Source organism: Schistocerca americana, chromosome X (assembly GCF_021461395.2).
Source record: "Schistocerca americana isolate TAMUIC-IGC-003095 chromosome X, iqSchAmer2.1, whole genome shotgun sequence".
Lineage (NCBI taxonomy): Eukaryota > Metazoa > Arthropoda > Insecta > Orthoptera > Acrididae > Schistocerca > Schistocerca americana.
Genome location: NC_060130.1, coordinates 946058624 through 946081203, shown reverse-complemented (window position 1 = coordinate 946081203; position 22580 = coordinate 946058624). Strand labels below are relative to the sequence as shown.

The 22580-nt window shown below is 41.2% G+C and overlaps 1 protein-coding gene across 1 annotated transcript in view; it reads left to right on the top strand.

Annotated features, from left to right (window-relative positions):
• The first annotated feature begins 859 nt into the window (after positions 1–859).
• LOC124556553 overlaps positions 860–22580 on the top strand; it is a 99350-nt gene continuing 77629 nt past the window's right edge. The window contains exon 1 of the mRNA XM_047130513.1: positions 860–1007. Within this exon, the coding sequence (XP_046986469.1) occupies positions 947–1007 (61 nt within the window). The 5' untranslated portion in view covers positions 860–946. The remainder of the gene's footprint in view (positions 1008–22580) is intronic.

Here is a 22580-nt window from a genome sequence, read left to right as displayed (position 1 = left end):
ACTCCATTTCTAGCACTTACGAGCCAACATATGCATCAGATCACGCAGTCAACAATGCTCTTCGTATGTATACGTCTGAAGAACGTCGACATAAATTACAGCCAAGAGTGTTTAGGGTTTGAAAGCAGCTTATTTAATCATGGAAACGGTGTAACATGCAAAATAAAAGGTGATGTAACTGGGATTCCGACTTTTTATTAGACATATTCAAAGTAAGAAACTGATATACGTGAGATTCTCGCAGTGATTCGTTTCTGAAGCGCGAAAGACGACACGAGCAAATATTATTCGTAAATTCTACTAAGTTTAGAGGACTCAGAAACATCGGAATCAGTTGCTTGTAGGAGGCTACCCGTATTCATTTCAGATCTTAAGATCGTTCACAGTTAAGAGTCTTGCGGGCGACCCTCAATAGTTATTGATTTCGAAGGAAGGGCTAACACGAAAATTAGAGAGAACAGACAGTTCACAATGACGGTATTTTTGTTTGCATGACCACGAAAATTCTGACAGAAACAGTCACCAGCTGGTTATTACGACAGGTGACGAGACTCCTACGATAATGCCGTAAAGAAACTAGGATGGCGCTGTTATAAATTTCCCTACCGAGAGAGGTAGCGTGATACGACACTGGACTCCCAGCAGGGCCCCTTGCGCAAGAGGGCATCCTAACTCTCGGCCAACCCTTCTCGAGGACGATGAAAATGACCTCAGTGTCGAGTGGACGTCGGCCGCCGACAAAAAGAAAATGGCGAGGGAGGCTGGAGGTGCGGTGTGATAATTCTGCCAGCTAGAGTCGAGAGCGCGTGACTGAGGCATTATCCTATCGCCAGCTGGAGGGTGCAGACAGGAAGTGCAGTCTGCGTCGTTATTCAATTGAAGATCCGCGGGCCCGAGACAGTATATCTGCAGCGCGGGAGGCTCCGCCGGCACTTCGCTGTTGACCATGGTCCGAGTTGCAGCCATGATGCTCCTGCTCCTCCAGCTCTGCGCGGTCCTCGTGCACAGTAAGTGTCGCACTCTACTCTCATCTTACTTTTTAGGATGATATATCTGTCTGACATATGTTTCCACGTTAAGCGGTATGGCATTAGGAATTCGCCCGCTGCGAGTTACATAAACATGAACCACCAACTAAAAAATGCTAAATCTAGTGCCTACAATTTTACTCTATCTAGGTCACTTCTACATGATTTGCAACAGTTATTCGTTCCATTTATCTTTCCTGAAGTTGGACGCTATTGACAGGCAAACACATTACCACTACACATCGTCAAAAGTACTGATATCTGTAACTAATTCTAAGTAAAACTGTGCAATATAAGAAGGTGAGTAGATATCTCCTAAATTTCAGTTTTATAGTTATGCTCTACCAAAACTACGTTTTGATACAATGCATAAATGACGTTAGAATTACCTGTAGAAATGGTAGAATTGGTAGAGAAAGAATGCACATAATGAGAACCGGTTATTGTTCAGTGTTAGTCAGTTGCGTATTCTGTCCTTTGAAATATAAATTCTTTTTTATAAATAGTGAAAATTATTTTGTAGTGTACCTTCTGCGCTTTTATGCAACCAAAGCAATTACTTTTGATGCAAATACAGTTTTCATGCACAAACAAAAAATATCTTTTTTTCTTAAATAAACACATCGCCATTTGACGAATGGCGGTGTGTTCATTTAAAAATTATTGATGTCTGTTTCTCAGCAACATCAAAACTTGTTTAAAAAAGTATCTGTATTGTTATCGTTGTTTTTTTTATATTCGATAGAATTTTCTTCATCATGATCAAAAGCAAGAGTTTCCTGTTATGTTGATTATGAAAAACAGAATCATGTTTAACATAAGCTCCTTTGCGGATTTTTTTTGAAAACGAATTACCGCTTTTGAGAAACTGCGTTCTCTAGCGCTGTATAATAAATGTATTTTTTTTTTATTTTTACTACTACATCCCTCTGTTGCACGTTACAAATCAACAATTTTCGATTAAAACCTAAATTAAGTATTAACAGTTTCAATTTTGCTATGAATACTGTTTATTTTTAAGTAACAGACAGCAGGATAACTATGTGGAACACAAACATTCCGTAGGTTATTCAGCCTTTTATATATCCTCACTCAGTTTCTAGGCGGTCTACCTCTTCCGGTTTGTAGGGGAATCTAGTAAGATAGTGATCGTATACGCAAACAAAGTGCTCGAAATTAGGTAACACAAGACAGGAATGCAACACACCTAACGTACAGATAACACGGGTACCACCTTAAGTGACCAAAGCTACTAGGAAAACTACTGTAGTTCGCGCTTAATTGTGACAGTTTACGGCAGTCTACGGTAGTTTTACAACTCTACTCAGTCTTAATTTAATTGTGGCATGATTTCTAAGTAAAATGCAATTTTTACCACTTATGCAACTACCACAATAATTCATTGTTCAGATTTGATGTTTTTTCCTTTAGGTACGGCTAAGCTATAACAACTAACTTACTCTATGCGAATTTCTACCACGTATTACAGTTATAATATCTTTGGAAAACTTGTTCATAAACATGTTGTCGCCTTCAACTATGACAGCCAGTTATCTGACAATAGCGCTCTTCAATCAATGATGTTTTGGGTATGCAGCCAAATATCTTCAGGTAAGTGTCATGTCAGTCTTGGACGGCTCATCTGAAGCTGTGTGGCAGGTTCCCAGATAAAATATCGTGCGTACCAGTAAACGAATAACGACTACACTACCGAAACGTAACTTCCAGGAAAATTTCGAGATACAAAACGACGTTATTGATCGAAATCTGCGTAAAAATAACAATAAAATCTTTAGAACATTCATGTCTTGTGTTTTCATTTATAAATCACAAATATTTCCGGTTAAAATATAGTTATCTCTGTTTCAATACATGGTACATGGAGAACTGAAGCAAGTGGCCGAACCATCCTATAACATATGAAAATACACGTTTATTTTACGTATGTCGTCTATGTGTCCCGCTGAGAGAGGTCTCTGACATGCAGAAAGAAGTCAAAGGTGTACATTTAATTCAAGTGTAATGCAGTAAACAACTTTATGAATGATTATAGTATTATAGTGCTACTGTTAATCGTATTATAACCTGAAACACTAGCTTTTAAAAGGTTATGTGAAGATACTCTTCAATGTACTGGAAGACGCTGCCCAACAGGAAATCCACTACTTCAGTGTAAAAAAATGGTTCAAATGGCTCTGAGCACTATGGGACTCAACTGCTGTGGTTATCAGTCCCCTAGAACTTAGAACTACTTAAACCTAACTAACCTAAGGACATCACACACATCCATGCCCGAGGCAGGATTCGAACCTGCGGCCGTAGCAGTCGCACGGTTCCGGACTGCGCGCCTAGAACCGCGAGACCACCGCGGCCGGCTTCAGTGTAAAACTCGATAACATTTCTCGAAAGACTTTTCATGCACTCTGTCTGGCTGTACCCACATATCTGACTCCGTTCTATATGTCAACCTTTGAAGACTTTCGAAAAATAATTTTTGTCCTAGTATTATATTCACAATTTCAACTATGTTTTTAAGAAAGGAGAAATATTGACAACGACGAAGAATATTAATAATTACACTTATTGTGAAACAGTTGTCAGAATAACAAGTTAAATGAAGAAGTCTCTGCATTAAGTTCTAGAACTAATACCGGCTATAATTCTATACTCTTAACATTATTTCTGTAAGTTAAGTCTAGCAGTGGCAGAACATTATTTCCTCTTTCGTATTCAAATATTGGCTGCCAAAACGAGTTAGCTACTGCTCCACAGCAGAATAAGGAATACACTTCGATGGTCGGAAGTGTCTGGATAGTAGTAGTAGTACCGTACGGTGTTTATATTAACAGATTTTCGTGCATTATCAAGCAGAAGCTTGTGCGCTGCCTCTCGACTCTGAGGCAGTCATTTGAGAAACTGTTGGAGGAAGAAATTGGGTACACTTCCTGCTCACAAGGGTAAATTTACAAACTTCTGCACAGTGTTTCACGGAGATACTATACTGTTGATGGTAATCTGATGTAACGTTGAGGTCAGAGACCGCAAAGTTGATACTTTAAGATTGCGGGCTATATGCTAGCATCCTTTCTCATCATCGTCATCAACAACAGCAAATTAAATACGACACTTAAGTCCAGGGTCAGATAACACAGTACCCCTTCCCAAAAACAGCTACATTTAAAGACAACTGGCATAAATGCCTTCAACTAGAAAGGCTTTTAGTAGATCATGAGCCGACGGAGAATGGTATCGGCCAGCTCAGATGTCTCTGCTCGCTTAGGAGAGTTGTCTGCAATGGAAAGGATCGCAGGTTCGTACCTGTAAGTCCTTCGGTTTTTTAATGTTCTGTGGTTTCTCATGATGACCACATCACATAATACAAATAATATTCCTATATAACTTGTGCCAACAGGAACGCTAGAGTTGGCTGCGTTCTGTAGAAAATCCTTGGGTACTTGAAGAATAATAGGTAAATATGAAGAACAGTACATAAAGTGTTGACTTGCAAACTGTATAAACCTAGGAGAGATTAGGCACCAGAATTCTTTGTTTAGGCAACTAAGAAATCAGTTACTTGTCTACTGGATGTTCAACAAAAGGAAATGAGGCAATCGCCATGATGATAAAGATCTACTGGGCACAATCAGATTAACTGAATCACAAAAATTAACCTGAACCTACTCAATTCAAGCTACAGTGTGAACCATGGAACGATTAGAGCCTTGTTACTAATAACGGCTCTTATAAAATACTTCCTATTTTTGGAAGAGCCTGTTGTATTGCCTTTTTTCCTTGGAAGTGTGCCGTGTTGAGCCTTCCAGATATAGTGTCTGGTTCGTTCCTACATGCGACAAATTTGCCTACTGGATAAGGACCTGTAATGATTCCTTAACATTTTCGCTGCGGCTGACGCTTATAAGCGTCAATCTTAAAAATGCACATTTGAAGTAAATATAATTTCAAATGAATCCAGTTTCCTTTTTCCTTTTTTTTCCTTGTTAAGAATTTGGGTTTTGGAATCGAAACTTTTCCTGAATGCAGTGGATTTGTTGCTTGTTTGAATTATATTTTTTGTTACATTATCAACAAATCACGAACATTTGAATGACGCTAGTGACCCTTATAGGTGTCAGACAGCAAACAGACTTTAAAACATGACCACAATACAGTCGAGGCTTATTTGAGGTAATGCATCTAAGGTGTCGTCATTAAGTCAGTAGAGAACATGATCCTACAGATCTTACAAGGTCTTGACGTCAGCCTGTAGCTCAGGTGTGCTTAGGAGCGTCGGCTCCGAGCGGTACCTGCAGTTTCAGAGTGTTACTGCACGTTGCCGGGCCGCACTGGAGAGTTGCGCGCCTGCACCGATGCCGCAGCGAAAGTGTTAAGTTAGCGGTCTACATGCTTCAATTCAAGCTACAGTGTGAACAATGGAACGATTAGAGCCTTGTTACTAATAAAGGCTCTTATAAACTACTTCCTATTTCTGGAAGATCCTGTTGTATTGCCTTTTTTCCTTGGAAGTGTACCGTGTTCACCCTTCTAGATATAGTGTTCGGTTCGTTCCTACATGCGACCAATTTGCCTAATGGATAAGGACCTGTAATGATTCCTTAATTTGATAATGTTAATACCTATACGTCACCAGCCGCAATTTGTCGCATGACACCGGAATCCGTGCGTACAGTGCAACCATTCTATCCTCTCCCGCCTTATAATCATATCTTCCCCAAATTAGTGGGCAAAGTTCCTTTCTGCGAACCATAATCAAGAAGAATAACTCCTGCACGTAAAATGTGTTTATACTCGTCGATTTTCATTGTAAAGTCTCTGTTAATATCTGTGGTTCCGTCAACGTGTAAATTAACTTTCACATGGGCATCGTGCCAGTTCAATCATCAATAACAATAATGAGCGTATGGCATTGGTGGCCGGGAGACCGCTCGCGGGGCGGTTCGGCCGCCGCTCCACAACTCCTTCAACGTCACTCCGGCGGCTTGCGAGTGAATGAGGATGAAACGATGATGAAAGACACACAACACCCAGTCATCTCGTGGCAGAGAAAATCCCGGACCCCGCCGGAAATCGAGCCCGGGACCCCGTGCACGAACTCGCGCCCCAGAATGTTCATATTTCCTGTGAGATGTCAGTATGAGAATCTTCTTTTAAAACTTCAGACTGTCCATTCGCCTTGTGAAAATTAACACTCGAAACAACAATTTTTCATTATGTCTGCTCAATGCTTCTAACGTCCATCTTCAGTCAGTACGAGGATTTTTTTTTAAACGGACTACAGTATCGCCCAACTACCTCTGACGCAGCCATAGCCGGCTGGAACACCTTTTCGTCTCTCATGATGGATATGAAATAGATAAAGCACATACACAATATCAATACAAAAATGGCAATAACATTAACAGTGTAATTACACAAACATATAACAATACATAGCGGAAATGTTATACTTAATGTCTCATGAATGTTTCATTTGTAAACATTACATTAACCTACGGCAACCTGAGTGAGTCTGGAACTGATTTCAGTTACTTACTAGGCTCTTATGACAACTGAAGGAATAACCTTTTGTGACCAGTCAGCGAAGCTATCTGTCTGTTAGCACTATGAACTTTCCGGACTCTCTTTCGTACAACTGGAATGACCCATACGATGTTTATTCTATTAATGGTACTCATTATAGTTTTAGTTTCTCATTGTCAACTTTACGAGATTAAATATACATACATATTTACATTTTTACACGATTTCAAGAAAATGGCTCTTTGCTACCATTCATAATCATTTTGGTTTGGATGTGCCTATTTTACGATTTATATCGTGTTACAAGTTATGTAGACAATAGAAACCTATTTGACTTTCAAAATTTCATACTAAAAGTCTTAAGGCCCCTTGGAAATCGTTCTTATGATACATTTTTGGATATAATATAGTACACGTATTCGGGCACACTTTCCCTTATATTCGCTATACATTACTTCTGGTTCCTGACTTGGTCGAGAATAAATTCAAGATGTCGTTAACTACTTGCCTGCGTGACTGCTACGGTCGCAGGTTCGAATCCTATCTCGGGCATGGATGTTTGTGATGTCCTTAGGTTAGTTAGGTTTAAGTAGTTCTAAGTTCTAAGGGACTGATGACCTGAGATGTTAAGTCCCATAGTGCTCAGAGCCATTTTTTGAACTACTTGCCTCATCATCCATTATCATATTTCGACATACATAGAAATTATACAGTCAGTACTTAATTATCTGGACTTAAGCTACACAGTTTCTTTTAACGAGAATTACAATTACTGCGTCGTGAGTAGATTATCGTGGATACCGTATGACAGGCATTTCTAGAGACTATGATGATCCATCAGATTGCTGCACTCTGACAAACAGTTGCTGGTCGTCTTCTTCTTGTTACCAATATACATACGAAAATAATATTGTATACTTCTCCCGGTTTGGTTCGTAACCTGTACATTAAACAATAAATTCAAGGAAGGTGAAATAAAGCCTATCAAATTATTTCCCAGTACAGGAGAGAATACTTAATATCTTTTCCTTAGCAAATATGCAAACATCGTCTACCAGTCCGTTGTTGTGAATGAACGGATTTTTTTTTGCGACTTAATCCTTCTGTATATGTCCCTTCATCATTTCTTTAAGATCTTTGGCATAAATTACTTTCTCGATGTATGTGTAACTGAAAATTGTATTAACCTTAAATCTTATTTCTCGTATAACATTTTTTGATTCGGTCTTTTACAAGACGTTTTCTTGTATAGCTTTTTGCCCCTGGTTTTACCTCCTAATACTTGTTCAGTCTTACCTACTAGAAAATTCTCCAATCTAAACCCTTCTCATATCATGCTGTCTGTGCCAAAACATATTACTACCAGCCCTAAAGGAGCAGACTGCTTGACTGGCCTCTCTACTTTGTACATGGGTCAATACAAGGTTCATGTCTCCAAACAGCCCCAGGTACTAAGTACCCACATTAGAGAACACATCCTCTTCAACAAGCAATACTAATCCACCCAAAGGATGCAACAAATATCGTATTCATTTACAACTGACCTTCCCTCATAGTTCATCTCACGTATATTCACACATATACTCCAAAAAGAAACATCTGCCTAATTCACACTTATACTTTATGGAATTATGTTTCTTCTCCTTACAACTTATGCATATCAGTTATTACACTGTATTTAATTTACTTAGAAATATGATATTGCTTGGCTCCTTAGTTCACTTACTTAACTTAAACTCTCGACATCTACTCAGTATTGCTTAGGTACCTCTACTGCGCAAGATACTTTCTTATCTTTGATACACTGTACAGAGCTTTAATAACCTTGGATGTCGGTTCCTGAGCTGCTTTAGAATGTGGAGTCACTACCACTTCCCATGGTCCTTGAAATAATTGGAAAAAATTCCCACTTCCTGTCGACCTTTAGAACTTAAGAAATGAATCTACATCGTTTAATTGAAAACATGGCCTCACAGCCATCTCATATTTCTGGAGTCTGTTGTTTGCCCTCTGAGTCTGTCTAGCTTCTATCAAGTCTGACGATACACCTCATTTAAACGGATGCTGTACAGGCCTTTTCAGTAAATTTAAAAAGCGTTCTCTGAATCTTTCCCAATCACCTCCATAGACACCACATCAGTACTCGCATGAGACATTTCGTTTAACAATACTCAAATTCGGGTACCAAATCTACCCATCTGGAGCCTCGTTCAGCACAGTATGAGCTACAAAGCTTCTCCGTTTCCCGCATAACCCATTCTGTAAGGCTACTTTGTGGATACTATCTTGATGCTAGTATCTGCTTAATGTTATATTTAGCCATTAATTCTTTAAAATCTTTACTAATGAACTGACTTCCATTACTTCTTAACATTCTCTTAAGTATATCAACATTTACAAAATGTTATTTAAATTCAAGGTGGAGGGGGAAGAAAGGAAAGGAAAGGAAAGGGAAGGAACTATTGAGCGGTGGGACTTTATGCGGAATCAACGGCGATGAGTGAAAATGTGTGCCGAACAGGGATTCAGACCTGGGATCTCCTACTTTCTAGGCCATGGCGTTAACCATTGCGCTATCCAGACAAAGTGCTTATCGCAGTTGCGTGGACTATGTTCTCTTATTTTCCAGAAATAAATCATAAATCTATTTCTCGAATTTAGGGCTGACTGTATATTATCATAGCCTAAAGGTAAACTGGATAATGCATAGGGAACAAGATTCCTAATTCTTTGGATATTCTTGACATTTATGTCGAACTCCTGTAGGAATAAGTCCCATCTCATATGTCTATGGTGTAACAGTTTGCCATTTATAAGTAATGTCGATACTTGATGATCCGTGTATACTATAGTTTTATTACCAGCTAGTATGTATCTAAATCTCTTGAAGCTCCACATAACCACTGATGCTTCTTCTCCACTACCGTATCATTCCTTTCATGTTTATTCAATACCCTACAAGCAAAAGCTAAACTGTTCAAATGGCTCTGAGCACTATGGGACTTAACTTCTGAGATCATCAGTCCCCTAGAACTTAGAACTACTTAAACCTAACTAACCTAAGGACATTACACACATCCATGCCCGAGGCAGGATTCGAACCTGCGACCGTAGTGGTCGCGCGGTTCCAGACTGTAGCGCTTAGAATCGCTCGGCCACTGCGGCCGGCAGCTAAACTGTGGTGATTACTCATTTCGCCAGGTAAATCTCCCTGTAACACTTCACAGATAATTCCATATTTCGTGGATAACTTAAACACTACCTTAATGTATTGATGGTATAATAAATTGACCTCTATTAAATCTTTTTTATTCTACCAAATGCTGCACATTCTCCGTCGCCACATCTCCAGGTTGACTTTTGTTTTAATAACTACGTAATACCAGGATCATCTACATTTGAATTTCCCCTAGATATTTCATAAGAAATTGACCATACCTAAAATTACTTAAGCTGCCTCTCATTTATTCCATAAGGACATCCGGCTGTTGCGTTCACTCACTGTTGGTATCGTACTCATGTGGGATCGACAATATGACTCAAAACCTTAACAACCTTCTCACCAAATTTCCAACTTTAATAACTCTACCTCGATGTTTTTCTGTCTAATCTTGCCGGCCGCGGTGGTCTAGCGGTTCTAGGCGCGCAGTCCGGAACCGCGCGACTGCTACGGTCGCAGGTTCGAATCCTGCCTCGGGCATGGATGTGTGTGATGCCCTTAGGTTAGTTAGGTTTAAGTAGTTCTAAGTTCTAGGGGACTGATGACCACAGTAGTTAAGTCCCATAGTGCTCAGAGCCATTTGAACCATTTTTTTGTCTAATCTTAACAAATATTTCCTTCAGTAGCTACAGATGATCTGTCGAATGCTTGTATATAATAAACATGTCATATACATAGAGTGACATCTTTTTAAACAGTTCTTCACCTAAGGCCACATCGAAGGCTCTCATAAATACAGACACAGACACATTAAGCCGGAATGGTAGCACGCAAAACTGAAATGATCTACCTTCGAGCAAGAATGCAGTATACTTAAGCGAATCAGAATGGAGACTGACCTGCCAATGTCTGGAGGTCAAAACATATTGCTAATATATATCGCTTCATCGAACTTAAATAACACTTCTTCCATGGGTAGTGGACGATATCTCTCCATCTCTATAATCTGATTTAAAGTTTGGACGATATCTCTCCATCTCTATAATCTGATTTAAAGCTTGCACGTCTAACACTAAGCGTACCCCACCCTGGGGTTTCGTCACCACTAACAAGAGATTGTTTTAAACGCTCTGCGATCCTTCAGTGACTCCTTGCTCAGTTTTCTGAATCACTATGTTAACTGTAGGTTTTGAAGGAAAAGGTATTGTGTAAGCCCTTTAGAGAAAATGTTTTAACTATTTCAATTTTCAGTTTGCACTCATAACCCCCAATAAGACCAGACCGATCAGAGAATACATCTCTATAATCAACTAACAACTTCATTAAATCGTTACGTTCCTCCAAGGCAAGGTAACCGCTCTCATAAGCTTCACCCTCGATTTGTGCAACGCTTGTCTTCTGAACCTAGCTGTCATTTGAATTTCTACAAGTTTCCTTCGGATCTTTCTGCGCAGTTCTCCACAGAACTAAGTCATCATTAGCTACAGATTCTGTATAGATAACAGATATGTTTAAATATTCCCTCTGCATATTACATGATAGTTTCTTTGTTTTAAAATTTATTGCCACTTCATATTCAGTACACCAATCCAGACCTACTAGTAGGGGAGTATTCATATTTCGCACTACCACCGGAAACAGTGACTAAAGATAAGTTTACTTAACTTAAAGGTTAACAATACTTCCTGCTTGACCTTCTTCCCTCTATTGCCTGTATTACCAACAATCTGTGCTCCCGATACTGATAGTACAGAAAATCGCCCTCTATCCTGAACACTATCAAAATAAGACAGAGCTGTTACTGAGATTTCACTCCTAGAGTTTATAAAGATATTAGCCTTCTCTCCTTTCACCATTCCTCGAATAATACGTCTTACCAAGTTCCATATGGTACTTAAGTTCAACTAGTAATTGATCTCGTAACGTTCGTTCTCCCTCTATATCAATAGCATCTATGACTTTGTACCTTTGATTATTGATTACTGGTCCCTGGTAAGGCCCTTCCCGGGAGACCTCCTCCATTTTCCTCCTGTTCAATAGTTACAGTTCCTATATGAAAACCTCTTTCTTCAGATTTCCTTCCCCCTTGTACCCTACGTAGTTCCAAATAGTTTCGTCGTTCCTTTTGATAACAGTTATTAACAGAGTGCTTTACCTGGCAATACTGGTTACTACGTACTTCCCCTTCCGTACAAGAATCTCCCATATTCTTTCTGAAATCATCCCTGTTAGATCTGGAAAGCTCTTCTTCGTGAGTCTTGTTCAAAATACCCAACTGTTCCAGGAAACTTAAAATTGCAGTTACCGTACCCCACTCTCTACCGATTATCTTCTCTCTTACGTATGACGGATGCGGTTAGTTAACAGCTTGGCTGCATAACTTTCACTTATAGACTTATCCAAGAATTACTGTCTGTTGAGATGCCACTGAAAATATTTGTGAAATCTGCCCCAACTGCGGTTATCATGGCCAGGGTCTAATATTTCTAAAGTTAACTTTTGTTGTTGTCCTTCCGACCAGTACTTGTCTTTCAATTGTCTACAAAAATCTTCCCAACTATAAAACTGATTAGCGTGGAGCATACCCCACTCTGATGCCTCTTTCTCTAAGTGACCAACTGCAAATTTGATTATCTTGTTATAATCCCATGAGGTGCACAATGCATTTTCAAAATCTCTCTAAGAAGTTATAAGATGCATGTCTCACTCCGGCTTAAATACCGGAAATCTATTTGCGAGATGTCGTCCACTTTCTATACGGAATTCTTCCCACCAATCTCTTGTAAATTGTTCCTCTGTGTTATCTACACAATAATTCCCTTCAGCCTTTTCCCTGGTATTCGATCCGTTATTTAACGTCTTGTCACTACTATTAACCTTACCATTTAGAAGCAAAGTAGGGCACTGAGATGATACCTCGGTATGTATTTGAGGTGCTACCGGACCATTAGAATTTTCTCCAGTGCCTCCTACCTCGATCAGTTGATGGTCGTTATTGTCCCTTCTTTATGGGACAGCTTGTGCTAATGCACTTGAACTGCAAGTGCCTCGCAATACACCACAGACTACGTTATGCTGTAGTTCAGCTATCTATTGTGCGTCTCATTCGACTTGCTGCCATAATTTTTCGATTTCCTTACGTTCATCCCGTACTTCACTTTTTAGGCTAGTTAAGCTTTCATTCTGTTTATATTTCGGTTCTAATTTCACCTACTTGATTGACTCTATGAATTCTTTTTTTGTAATATCAGCATTTTTAAGTACCTTGGTCTGAATATTCCTAGTCTTACTGTCTAGATATGTAAACAATGTAGCCTTAAGGTTAGTTGCATCATCCGTCAGAGTTTAAATATCCTGATGGATTCCTTCTTTTTCCGCTCTTGTTTCTCGGATACGAGTCTCGAGTTGCTCCCCCAAAAGAGTTACCAGCTCCGTAATTTACTGATTTTCATTTTTAATATTAGTTACATCCCTTTTTAGCTATTACCTCACTCTTTACATCTCTATTATCTTTCCTTAACACTCCACTTGTCTTATCTAATTGTTCCTTGAGATCTGCTGCTAATTGCTCCCTCAGTTCTTTAAACGTCTGGATTATATCTCATTTTAAATGACTATCCTACTTGAAAGTCTCTTCGGGTTTGCTGCCGAATCTTAAAATCAACTTGACTCGATATTTCGGCGATCCCACTGGTCGCCATCTTCAGGAAAATGCTTCTTCTGCTGATGAGTCCCGCTGAGAAATGACGCCAGGCTGCAAATCGACGTCCTATATAGGCCACTCTTCAGTACACGGCGCATGCGCCGCCCATCACGGTTTCTGCCTTCCAAAACAGGGAGGTGGCGCCGCCCTTAGTGAAACACTGCTGGCAACGATATATCGCAATCAAGGCCGCACCGAAGAACGTTTAGTTTTGATGCGAGATAATACAGGATTCCACGTTTTGCTAAGAGGAAACCCATTGTCTCCGTTGATTAAATTATCAGCCAACCTAATTTCAATCGCCTCTTTATAAACACTGTTCCAAAAACCGGAAATGTTGGCAATCACAACAGTTTCCTCAAATTTCATTTTGTGTCCCTCATTTAGCCAGTGTTCTGCTACCGCCGATTTTTCCGGCTATTGTAGCCTCGTATGACGGCGATGTTCCACACACCTGTCATGCACTGTGCGAATAGAACGGCCAACGTAAGCCTTCCCACATTGACACGGAATTTTGTAAACCCCGGGTTTCCTAAGCCCCAAATCATCCTTCACAGAGCCGAGCAGAGCCCTAATCTTAGAAGGTGGACGGAACAAACTCTTAATGTTAAAATTCCTTAAAATTCGTCCAATCTTAAACGATAAGCCTCCAGCATAAGGAAGAAAGGCCACAGATCTATGTTCCTCTTCGTACACCTCTGGAGGTGGTCCAAACTCCATAGCCCGACGAATCTGCTTCTCGGTGTATCCATTTTCCTTAAAAACAGTCATCAAATGCTCAAGTTCTTGGGTTAAGCTGTCTGCGTCGGAAATGGCACATGCTCTCCGTACCAAAGTCCTAAGGACGCCACTACGTTGGTGTGGTGGATGAGAACTCTTAGGATGCAGATACCAATCTGTGTGTGTTGGCTCTCGGTGAACACTGTGTCCCAAAGTTCCATCTGGTTTTTTATAAACCATTACGTCTAAAAATGGAAGCATCCCATCATTTTCAACCTCCATAGTAAATTTGATACGGGGGTGAAGACAGTTGAAGTGGTCCAAAAATCTTAAGAGCATCACGTCCATGCGGCCAGATCCGGCAGCAAACCCGAAGAGACTTTCATGACTTATTACGCCGGGAAAGCCTACGTAATCACGACTATCCTACTTATTCTTAAGACAGTTAATTATCTGCTAAGTAGGTACAGCAATACTACATTCAAAACAACGCACTATTACCTCGTCCATGTTTCCACGACAAACTCGCACATTCACGTATCAGACCACTGCCGCCGCTATGAAAATGACTCATCGGTCAGTCACTTTATTTCTTGCAGACTCGCAGCCGCAGACCGTGACGGTGGCTCGCCCCTAGCCCCTGCACATCTATTCACCATTGGCTCGGTACTGCAGTCGGCTGGCGGGGAGACAACGGTCTCCCCAGATGCACTTGCAGTCGGGACTAGCAGCCCCCCCCCCCCCTTATATAACTGCTATAAAACTTCACCTGTAAAAAGTAATCTGACTGGGGATGCGAGATACCACTCGCCACCCATTGTCGCTGCCGCACTAGGTCCTCCCACGTCATCCACGCATTCCAGAATTTCTCCCTTACTACCTCTGTGCCGTCCTATCGTAAAGGTCGAAACAAAAACGTGTTCACCCTTTCAAATACAGTCTCCTGTTCGTTCCTACTTGCGACAAATTTGCCTGATGGATAAGGACGTGTAATGATTCCTTAACTTGTTAATGTTAATACCACGTAGCTGCCAGCCACTAGTGGTCGTATGACACCGGAATCCGTGCTTTCAGTGCAAACAAGCAATGCTCCTCCACTTCATAATCATACCTTCCTCAAATTAGTGGGCTGCAGTTACTTTTAACGATCCAAAAGTAATAAGGAAAAGTCCCGCACGTAAAGTGCGTGATAAAACTCGTGGATTCCAATTGTTAATTTTTTGATAAACAATGCAAGTTGTTTTTAGTCGATTATAGTCTCCCTGTTAATATCTCTGGTGCCGTCAACACGTAAATTAACTTTCATTTAGGAGTATCGTGCCATTTCAACCATTAATCACACGCTAGCACCGCCTTTTAGATGTAAAGTGAAGCGTAAGCCTGCCTTAACACGTCTTTGTCTAGCACAGTCAACCAGCGATGATGTTGTTAATCACCCACACACAGAAGCGTTTCTCTATAAATAGTGATTAATGATCTTCAAAATTCCTCTGTACGACTTGCCTTTAAATATTTATAAGGATTTGTGAAATCTGGAATCTATTAGCAGTATCTTTTATTGAAGTCTCGTGAAAGTAGGAATTACCTGCCATATTCTCGCCAACTGGAGTTTCTACTCTGTTTCCAATTACATCTTCGCAAATATTCATTTCTCTTCTCCTTATTTAGAGTGGTATGACCTGTGAGCTCCCTAGACAAATCACCTATGTTGATTCAGTCACGCACGACGTCTTGCAAACAGTAGAGGCATTGGCAACAGTGTATTCCTTTTTTTCCTATGTTTTCTAAAGACTTTCCACATTGTACCACAACGTCAAGTAAGAAGTAAGATTAGATTATATAGAGTCTCTTCACAGGTATGTGTTTCGCTCGATGAAGTTTCGACTAATACAGCCCAGTACGTTACACTGGCCTGCGGATGTTCAAAAGAAACGAAAGAAACATCGCATGTGTCCCAGGAAGAGTTATAGGACCGCTAATGGTCTCAATGTATATAAACGTGCCCTTTCCAAGAAACCATACTGGCATTTACCTGGAGCGATTTAGGTAAATCAAGGGAAACGTAAGCCTCGATGGTCGGAAACGGACTTGAACCGTCGTCCCCCTGGACACGAGTCCAACGGCCTAACCACTGCGCCATCTCTTTCGGTGTCGTGGGCAGACTTGGAAAGAGTATCTGCTTCTGCTTCTTCTTCTTTTGTGCCTTTGTCCCACATCGCCGAAGGGACGACATGGTTATTAACGGATTTGGCTAGGTTTCGTGTAAGGCGTGGCCGGATGACCTACCTGTCGCCTCCACGTTAATTCCTGGACGGAATAGTCTCCCAACTGCCTGCGAGCAGTTCGTGGGATAGTCAATGAAAACTTCTTAACTGTTAGTGAATGGTGTAACTGAGGCTTGACTTGAGTACCAGCCCGGTATTTACCCAGTGGGTTGTGGGGAACCGACTAAAACCTACATCCGAGCTGGTCGGCACACCGACCATCGTCGTTGATCCAGCGGGCGGATTCGATCCGGGGCCGACACACCTCCCCACCCCAGATACGTTGCTTTTTGAAGCACGAACTCTGGTAGATAAATGTAAGAGTGCAGCCATAATAAACGTAAATAACCCGATAGTATCCCATTACTAGATTAATGGTAAACATCATGGGTACGTCACAGCGCTTAAATAGATAGGGATAATAGTACTATGAAACGAAGTGAAATGGGACGATCATGTAAAATATTTTGTGTGGAAGGTGAATAAAAGACAGGGTTATGAATACAAAATCAAATAGGGGTAATGCACGAGTAGGTTTAATAATGAATAAAAAAAAAGGAGTGCGGGTAAGTTACTACAAACAACATAGTGAACGCATTACTGTGGCCAAGTTAGACACGAAGCCCAGCCTACCACAGTAGTATAAGTTTATATGCCAACTAGCTCAGCAGATGATGAACAAATTGATGAAATGTATGATGTACGAAAAGGGAGAGAAGGAAACATAGTAGGTGAATACGGATTGGGGGTAAGAAATGAAAGAGGAAGCCGTCTGCTAGAATTTTGCACAGAGCAAACTTGGTTCAAGAATCATAAAAGAAGGCTCTATACATGGAAGAATCCTCGAGATACTAGAAGGTATCAGATAGATTATATAATGGTAAGACAGAGATTTAGGAACCAGGTTTTAATTTGTAAGACATTTCCAGGGGCAGGTGTGGAATCTGACCACAATCTATTGGTTACGAACTGTAGATTAAAACTGAAGAAACTGCGAAAAGGTGGTAAAATGGTTCAAATGGCTCTGAGCACTATGGGACTCAACTGCTGAGGTCATTAGTCCCCTAGAACTTAGAACTAGTTAAACCTAACTAACCTAAGGACATCACAAACATCCATGCCCAAGGCAGGATTCGAACCTGCGACCGTAGCGGTCTGGCGGTTCCAGACTGCAGCGCCTTTAACCGCACGGCCACTTCGGCCGGCAAAAGGTGGTAATTTAACGAGATGGGACCTGGATAAACTGACTAAACCAGAGGTTGTACAGAGTTTCAGGGAGAGCATAAGGGAACAATTTACAGGAGCGGGGGAAAGAAATACAGTAGAAGAAGAATGGGTAGCTCTGAGAGATAAAGTAGTGAAGGCAGCAGAAGATCAAGTAGGTAAAAAGACGAGGGATAGTAGAAATCCTTGGGTAACAGAAGAAATATTGAATTTAACTGATGAAAGGAGAATATATAAAAATGCAGAAAACGAAGCAGGCAAAAAGGAATACAAATGTCTCAAAAATGAGATCGACAGGAAGTGCAAAATGGCTAAGCAGGGATGGCTAGGGGACAAATGTAAGGATGTAGAGGCTTGTCTCACCAGGGGTAAGATAGATACTGCCTACAGCAAAATTAAAGACACCTTTGGAGAAAAGAGAACCACTTGCATGAATATCAAGAGCTCAGATGGAAACCCAGTTCTAAGCAAAGAAGGGACAGCAGAAAGGTGGAATGAGTATATAGAGGGTCTATACAAGGGCAATGTTCTTGAGGACAATATTATGGAAATGGAAGAGGATGTAGATGAAGATGAAATGGGAGATATGATACTGCGTCAAGAGTTTGACAGAGCACTGAAAGACCTAAGTCGAAACAAGGCCCCGGGAGTAGACAACATTCCATTAGAACTACTGACGGCCTTGGGAGAGCCATTCCTGACAAAACTCTACCATCTCGTGAGCAAAATGTATGAGACAGGCGAAATACCCTCAGACTTCAAGAAGTATATAATAATTACAATCCCAAAGAAAGCAGGTGTTGACAGATGTGAAATTTACCGAACTATCAGTTTAATAAGTCACAGCTGCAAAATACTAACTCGAATTCTTTACAGACGAATGGAAAAAACTGGTAGAAGCCGACCTCGGGGAAGATGAGTTTGGATTCCATAGAAATGTTGGAACTCGTGAGGCAACACTGACCTTACGACATATCTTAGAAGAAAGAAAGGTGGCAGGGGTAAAATACATGGAGCGAAAGGCTATTTACAATTTGTACAGAAACCAGATGGCAGTTATAAGAGTCGAGGGGCATGAAAGGGAAGCAGTGGTTGGGAAGGGAGTGAGACAGGGTTGTAGGCTCTGACCGATGTTATTCAATCTGTATATTGAGCAAGCATTAAAGAAAACAAGAGAAAAATTCGGAGTAGGTATCAAAATCCATGGAGAAGAAATAAAAACTTTGAGGTTCGCCGATGACATTGTAATTCTGTCAGAGATAGCAAAGGACTTGGACGAGCAGTTGAACGGAATGGACAGTGTCTTCAAAGGAGGATATAAGATGAACATCAACAGAAACAAAACGAGGATAATGGAATGTAGTCGAACTAAGTCGGGTGATGCTGAGGGAATTAGGTTTGGAAATGAGACACTTAACGTAGTAAAGGAGGTTTGCTATTTGGGGAGCAAAATAACTGATGATGGTCGAAGTAGAGAGGATATAAAATGTAGACTGGCAATGGCAAGGAAAGCGTTTCTGAAGAAGAGAAATTTGTTAACATCGAGTATAGATTTAAGTGTCAGTAAGTCGTTTCTGAAAGTATTTGTATGGAGTGTAGCCATGTATGGAAGTGAAACGTGGACGATAAATAGTTTAGACAAGAAAAGAATAGAAGCTTTCGAAATGTGGTGCTACAGAAGAATGCTGAAGATTAGATGGGTAGATCACATAACTAATGAGGGGGTATTGAATAGAATTGGGGAGAAGAGGAGTTTGTGGCACAACTTGACAAGAAGAAGGGACCGGTTGGTAGGACATGTTCTGAGGCATCATGGGATCACAAATTTAGCATTGGAGGGCAGCGTGGAAGGTAAAAATCGTAGAAGGAGACCAAGAGATGAATTCACTAAGCAGATTCAGAAGGATGTAGGTTGCAGTAAGTACTGGGAGATGAAGAAGCTTGCACAGGATACAGTTGCATGGAGAGCTGCATCAAACCAGTCTCAGGACTGAAGACCACAACAACAACAACAACAACTATATGTAAGTAGGAATGTGGTGTACATCTGTAAGGGAACTCGCATACGAGTCGTAAGTATGACTAATGCTAGAGAACTCTTGCAGCATTTGGAACCCTTATCTATTAGTGTGTCACAAGTCATCGAACGAATTCAGATACATGCTACCAGGATCGTAGCACGTCGGTACAGCAGGTATGAAGGTAATTCAATGGGAATCTCAGTAATAAATGAGACGTTGCTCTAGTGAAACTTGATTGGGTAAATTTAGAGAAACTGTATTAGACCAAGGCTCTTCGACAGTTCTACTGTCACCGTCGTAATTTTAACGTAAGTATTATGAGTATAAGATAAGGGAGATGAGAGCACACACAGAGGCATTTAGACAGTCACTTTTCCTTCGCTCAGTACGGGAATGCAATTGGGCAGAAAACCGCGTTTTTACGAGATACTGTCCGCCATGCACTGTACGGTAGTTTGCGTAAATTTCAAAGTCTTTGCGTCAAACGTCTAAGGGTGTCAGATCACGTCATGGGGAATATTTTTGTTAAAGACAAAATGTTTGCCGTCGCTTCCCTGTTAGGCGCCGTGCGTATGCAATGCATGTTGCCTATAACCAGTCAGATGCTCCACGTGCAAGGGCGTAGACCGAGCGAAATTATAGTTACTGATTCGCTTCTAAAATATCTTTCTCCGTTTAAAGACGCTCACTGTTAAGGTTTCCGCGTTCAAACTCATTCTATCAAATTACAGGAGTAGGTAGTATGCAGATGCAGCCAAATGGTATGTAGACACTGCTAGTTCGGTGCGATCTTGTAGTCCTAGGCCCGGTGAATTCAATAAAAACACGCCTAATGTCGCCGGAAAGCCTCAGCAAACATCTCTCATAACGTGATATGTCACTCCTTGACATTTGATTCAAAGATTTGGAAACAACCTGTATTTGTTGATCTGCACTCTCGTCTTATTAGCTGCTAAACAGACTCTTGGCATCCTGTATCAGGCATGTTAATCACCAGTCTCGGTACTATGTTACGCAAAATATTGTTACCGTCCTTGCAACCCCAAAAACCATTACTATTCTAATTCCAAGTAACGATCGTCATCTTACCCTTACCAAACATGAACGATCTCTGATATTCACCCATCTTTTCAAATTTAAATACAGCAGCATTTGCTGAAAGGCTGGTTTGAACATCCACGTTGGCATACTTCAGTAGAAGACCGTATCTTCTTAACATACGACGATTTATGAATAAAGTAACTCTGCTAGTTACATAGACAACTAGATTTTGGTTCTGGCCGAGACCTTTCAGTGTGAAAACATCCTTATCACTATCGCTCCAAGGCCCTCCTTCCCCTTCGAGGAGATTATGAGCTGAGGATATTGACCTAAATATTTGCAGTCAGTAAGGAAATGTCTTTATTTCACCATTAATACCCAATTATTTTCGTTGCTGTAGTGGCCTTCAGTCCAAAGACTGCTTTGATGCGGATCTCCATGCTAGAGTGTTCTGTGCAAGACTCTTCATCTTCAATTTTAACCACCCCCCTCCCCCAAAACATCTCGCCATCAACTAATTAGCTATTCCTCCCTGCATCAAAATTAGCCCTATCAAACAATACCTTCTTTGCCCACTATTTTTAGTACAGGAATCGTAGTAGTGGCCAAGTTTGTGCTACATCCTTGCCCAAACAATATTGTGTTCCTAAGCTAATGATCTTGAGCCGTCAAGCTATAAACCCCATTCATAATTTTATATACACTACTGGCCATTAAAATTGCTATACCAAGAAGAAATGCAGATGATAAACGGGTATTCATTGGACAAATACATTATACTATAACTGACATGTGATTATATTTTCACTCAATTTGGGTGCATAGATCCTGAGAAATCAGTACACAGACAACCACCTCTGGCCGTAATAACTGCCTTGATACACCTGGGCATTGAGTCAGAGCTTGGATGGCGTGTACAGGTACAGCTGCCCATGCAGCTTCCACACGATACCACAGTTCATCAAGAGTAATGACTGGCGTATTGTGACGAGCCAGTTGATCGGCCACCATTGACCAGACGTTTTCAATTGCTGAGAGATCTGGAGAATGTGCTGGCCAGGGCAGCAGTCGAACATTTTCTGTATCCAGAAAGGCCCGTACAGGTCCTGCAACATGCAGTCGTGCATTTTCCTGCTCAAATGTAGGGTTTCGCAGGGATCGAATCAAGGGTAGAGCCACGGTTCGGAACACATTTGCAATGTAACGTCCACTGTTCAAAGTGCCGTCAATGCGAACAAGAGGTGACCCAGACGTGTAACAAATGGCATCCCATACCATCACGCCGGGTGATACGTCAGTATGGCGATGACGAATACACGCTTCCAATGTGCGTTCACCGCGATTTCGCCAAACACGGATGAGACCATCATTATGCTGTAAACAGAATCTGGATTCATCCGAAAAAATGACGTTTTGCCATTCGTGCACCCAGGTTCGTCGTTGAGTACACCATCGCAGGCGCTCCTGTCTGTGATGCAGCGTCAAGGGTAACCGCAGCCATAGTCTCCGAGCTGATAGTCCATGCTGCTGCAAACGTCGTCGAACTGTTCGTGCAGGTGGTTGTTGTCTTGCAAACGTCCCCATCTGTTGACTCAGGGATCGAGACGTGGCTGCACGATCCGATACAGGCATGCGAATAAGATGACCGTCATCTCGACTGCTAGTGATACGAGATCGTTGGGATCCAGCACGGCGTTCCGTATAACCCTCCTGAACCCACCGATTCCACTTTCTGCTAACAGTCATTGGATCTCGACCAACGCGAGCAGCAATGTCGCGATACGATAAACCGCAATCGCGATAGACTACAGTCCGACCTTTATCAAAGTCGGAAACGTGATGGTACGCATTTCTCCTCCTTATACGAGGCATCACAACAAT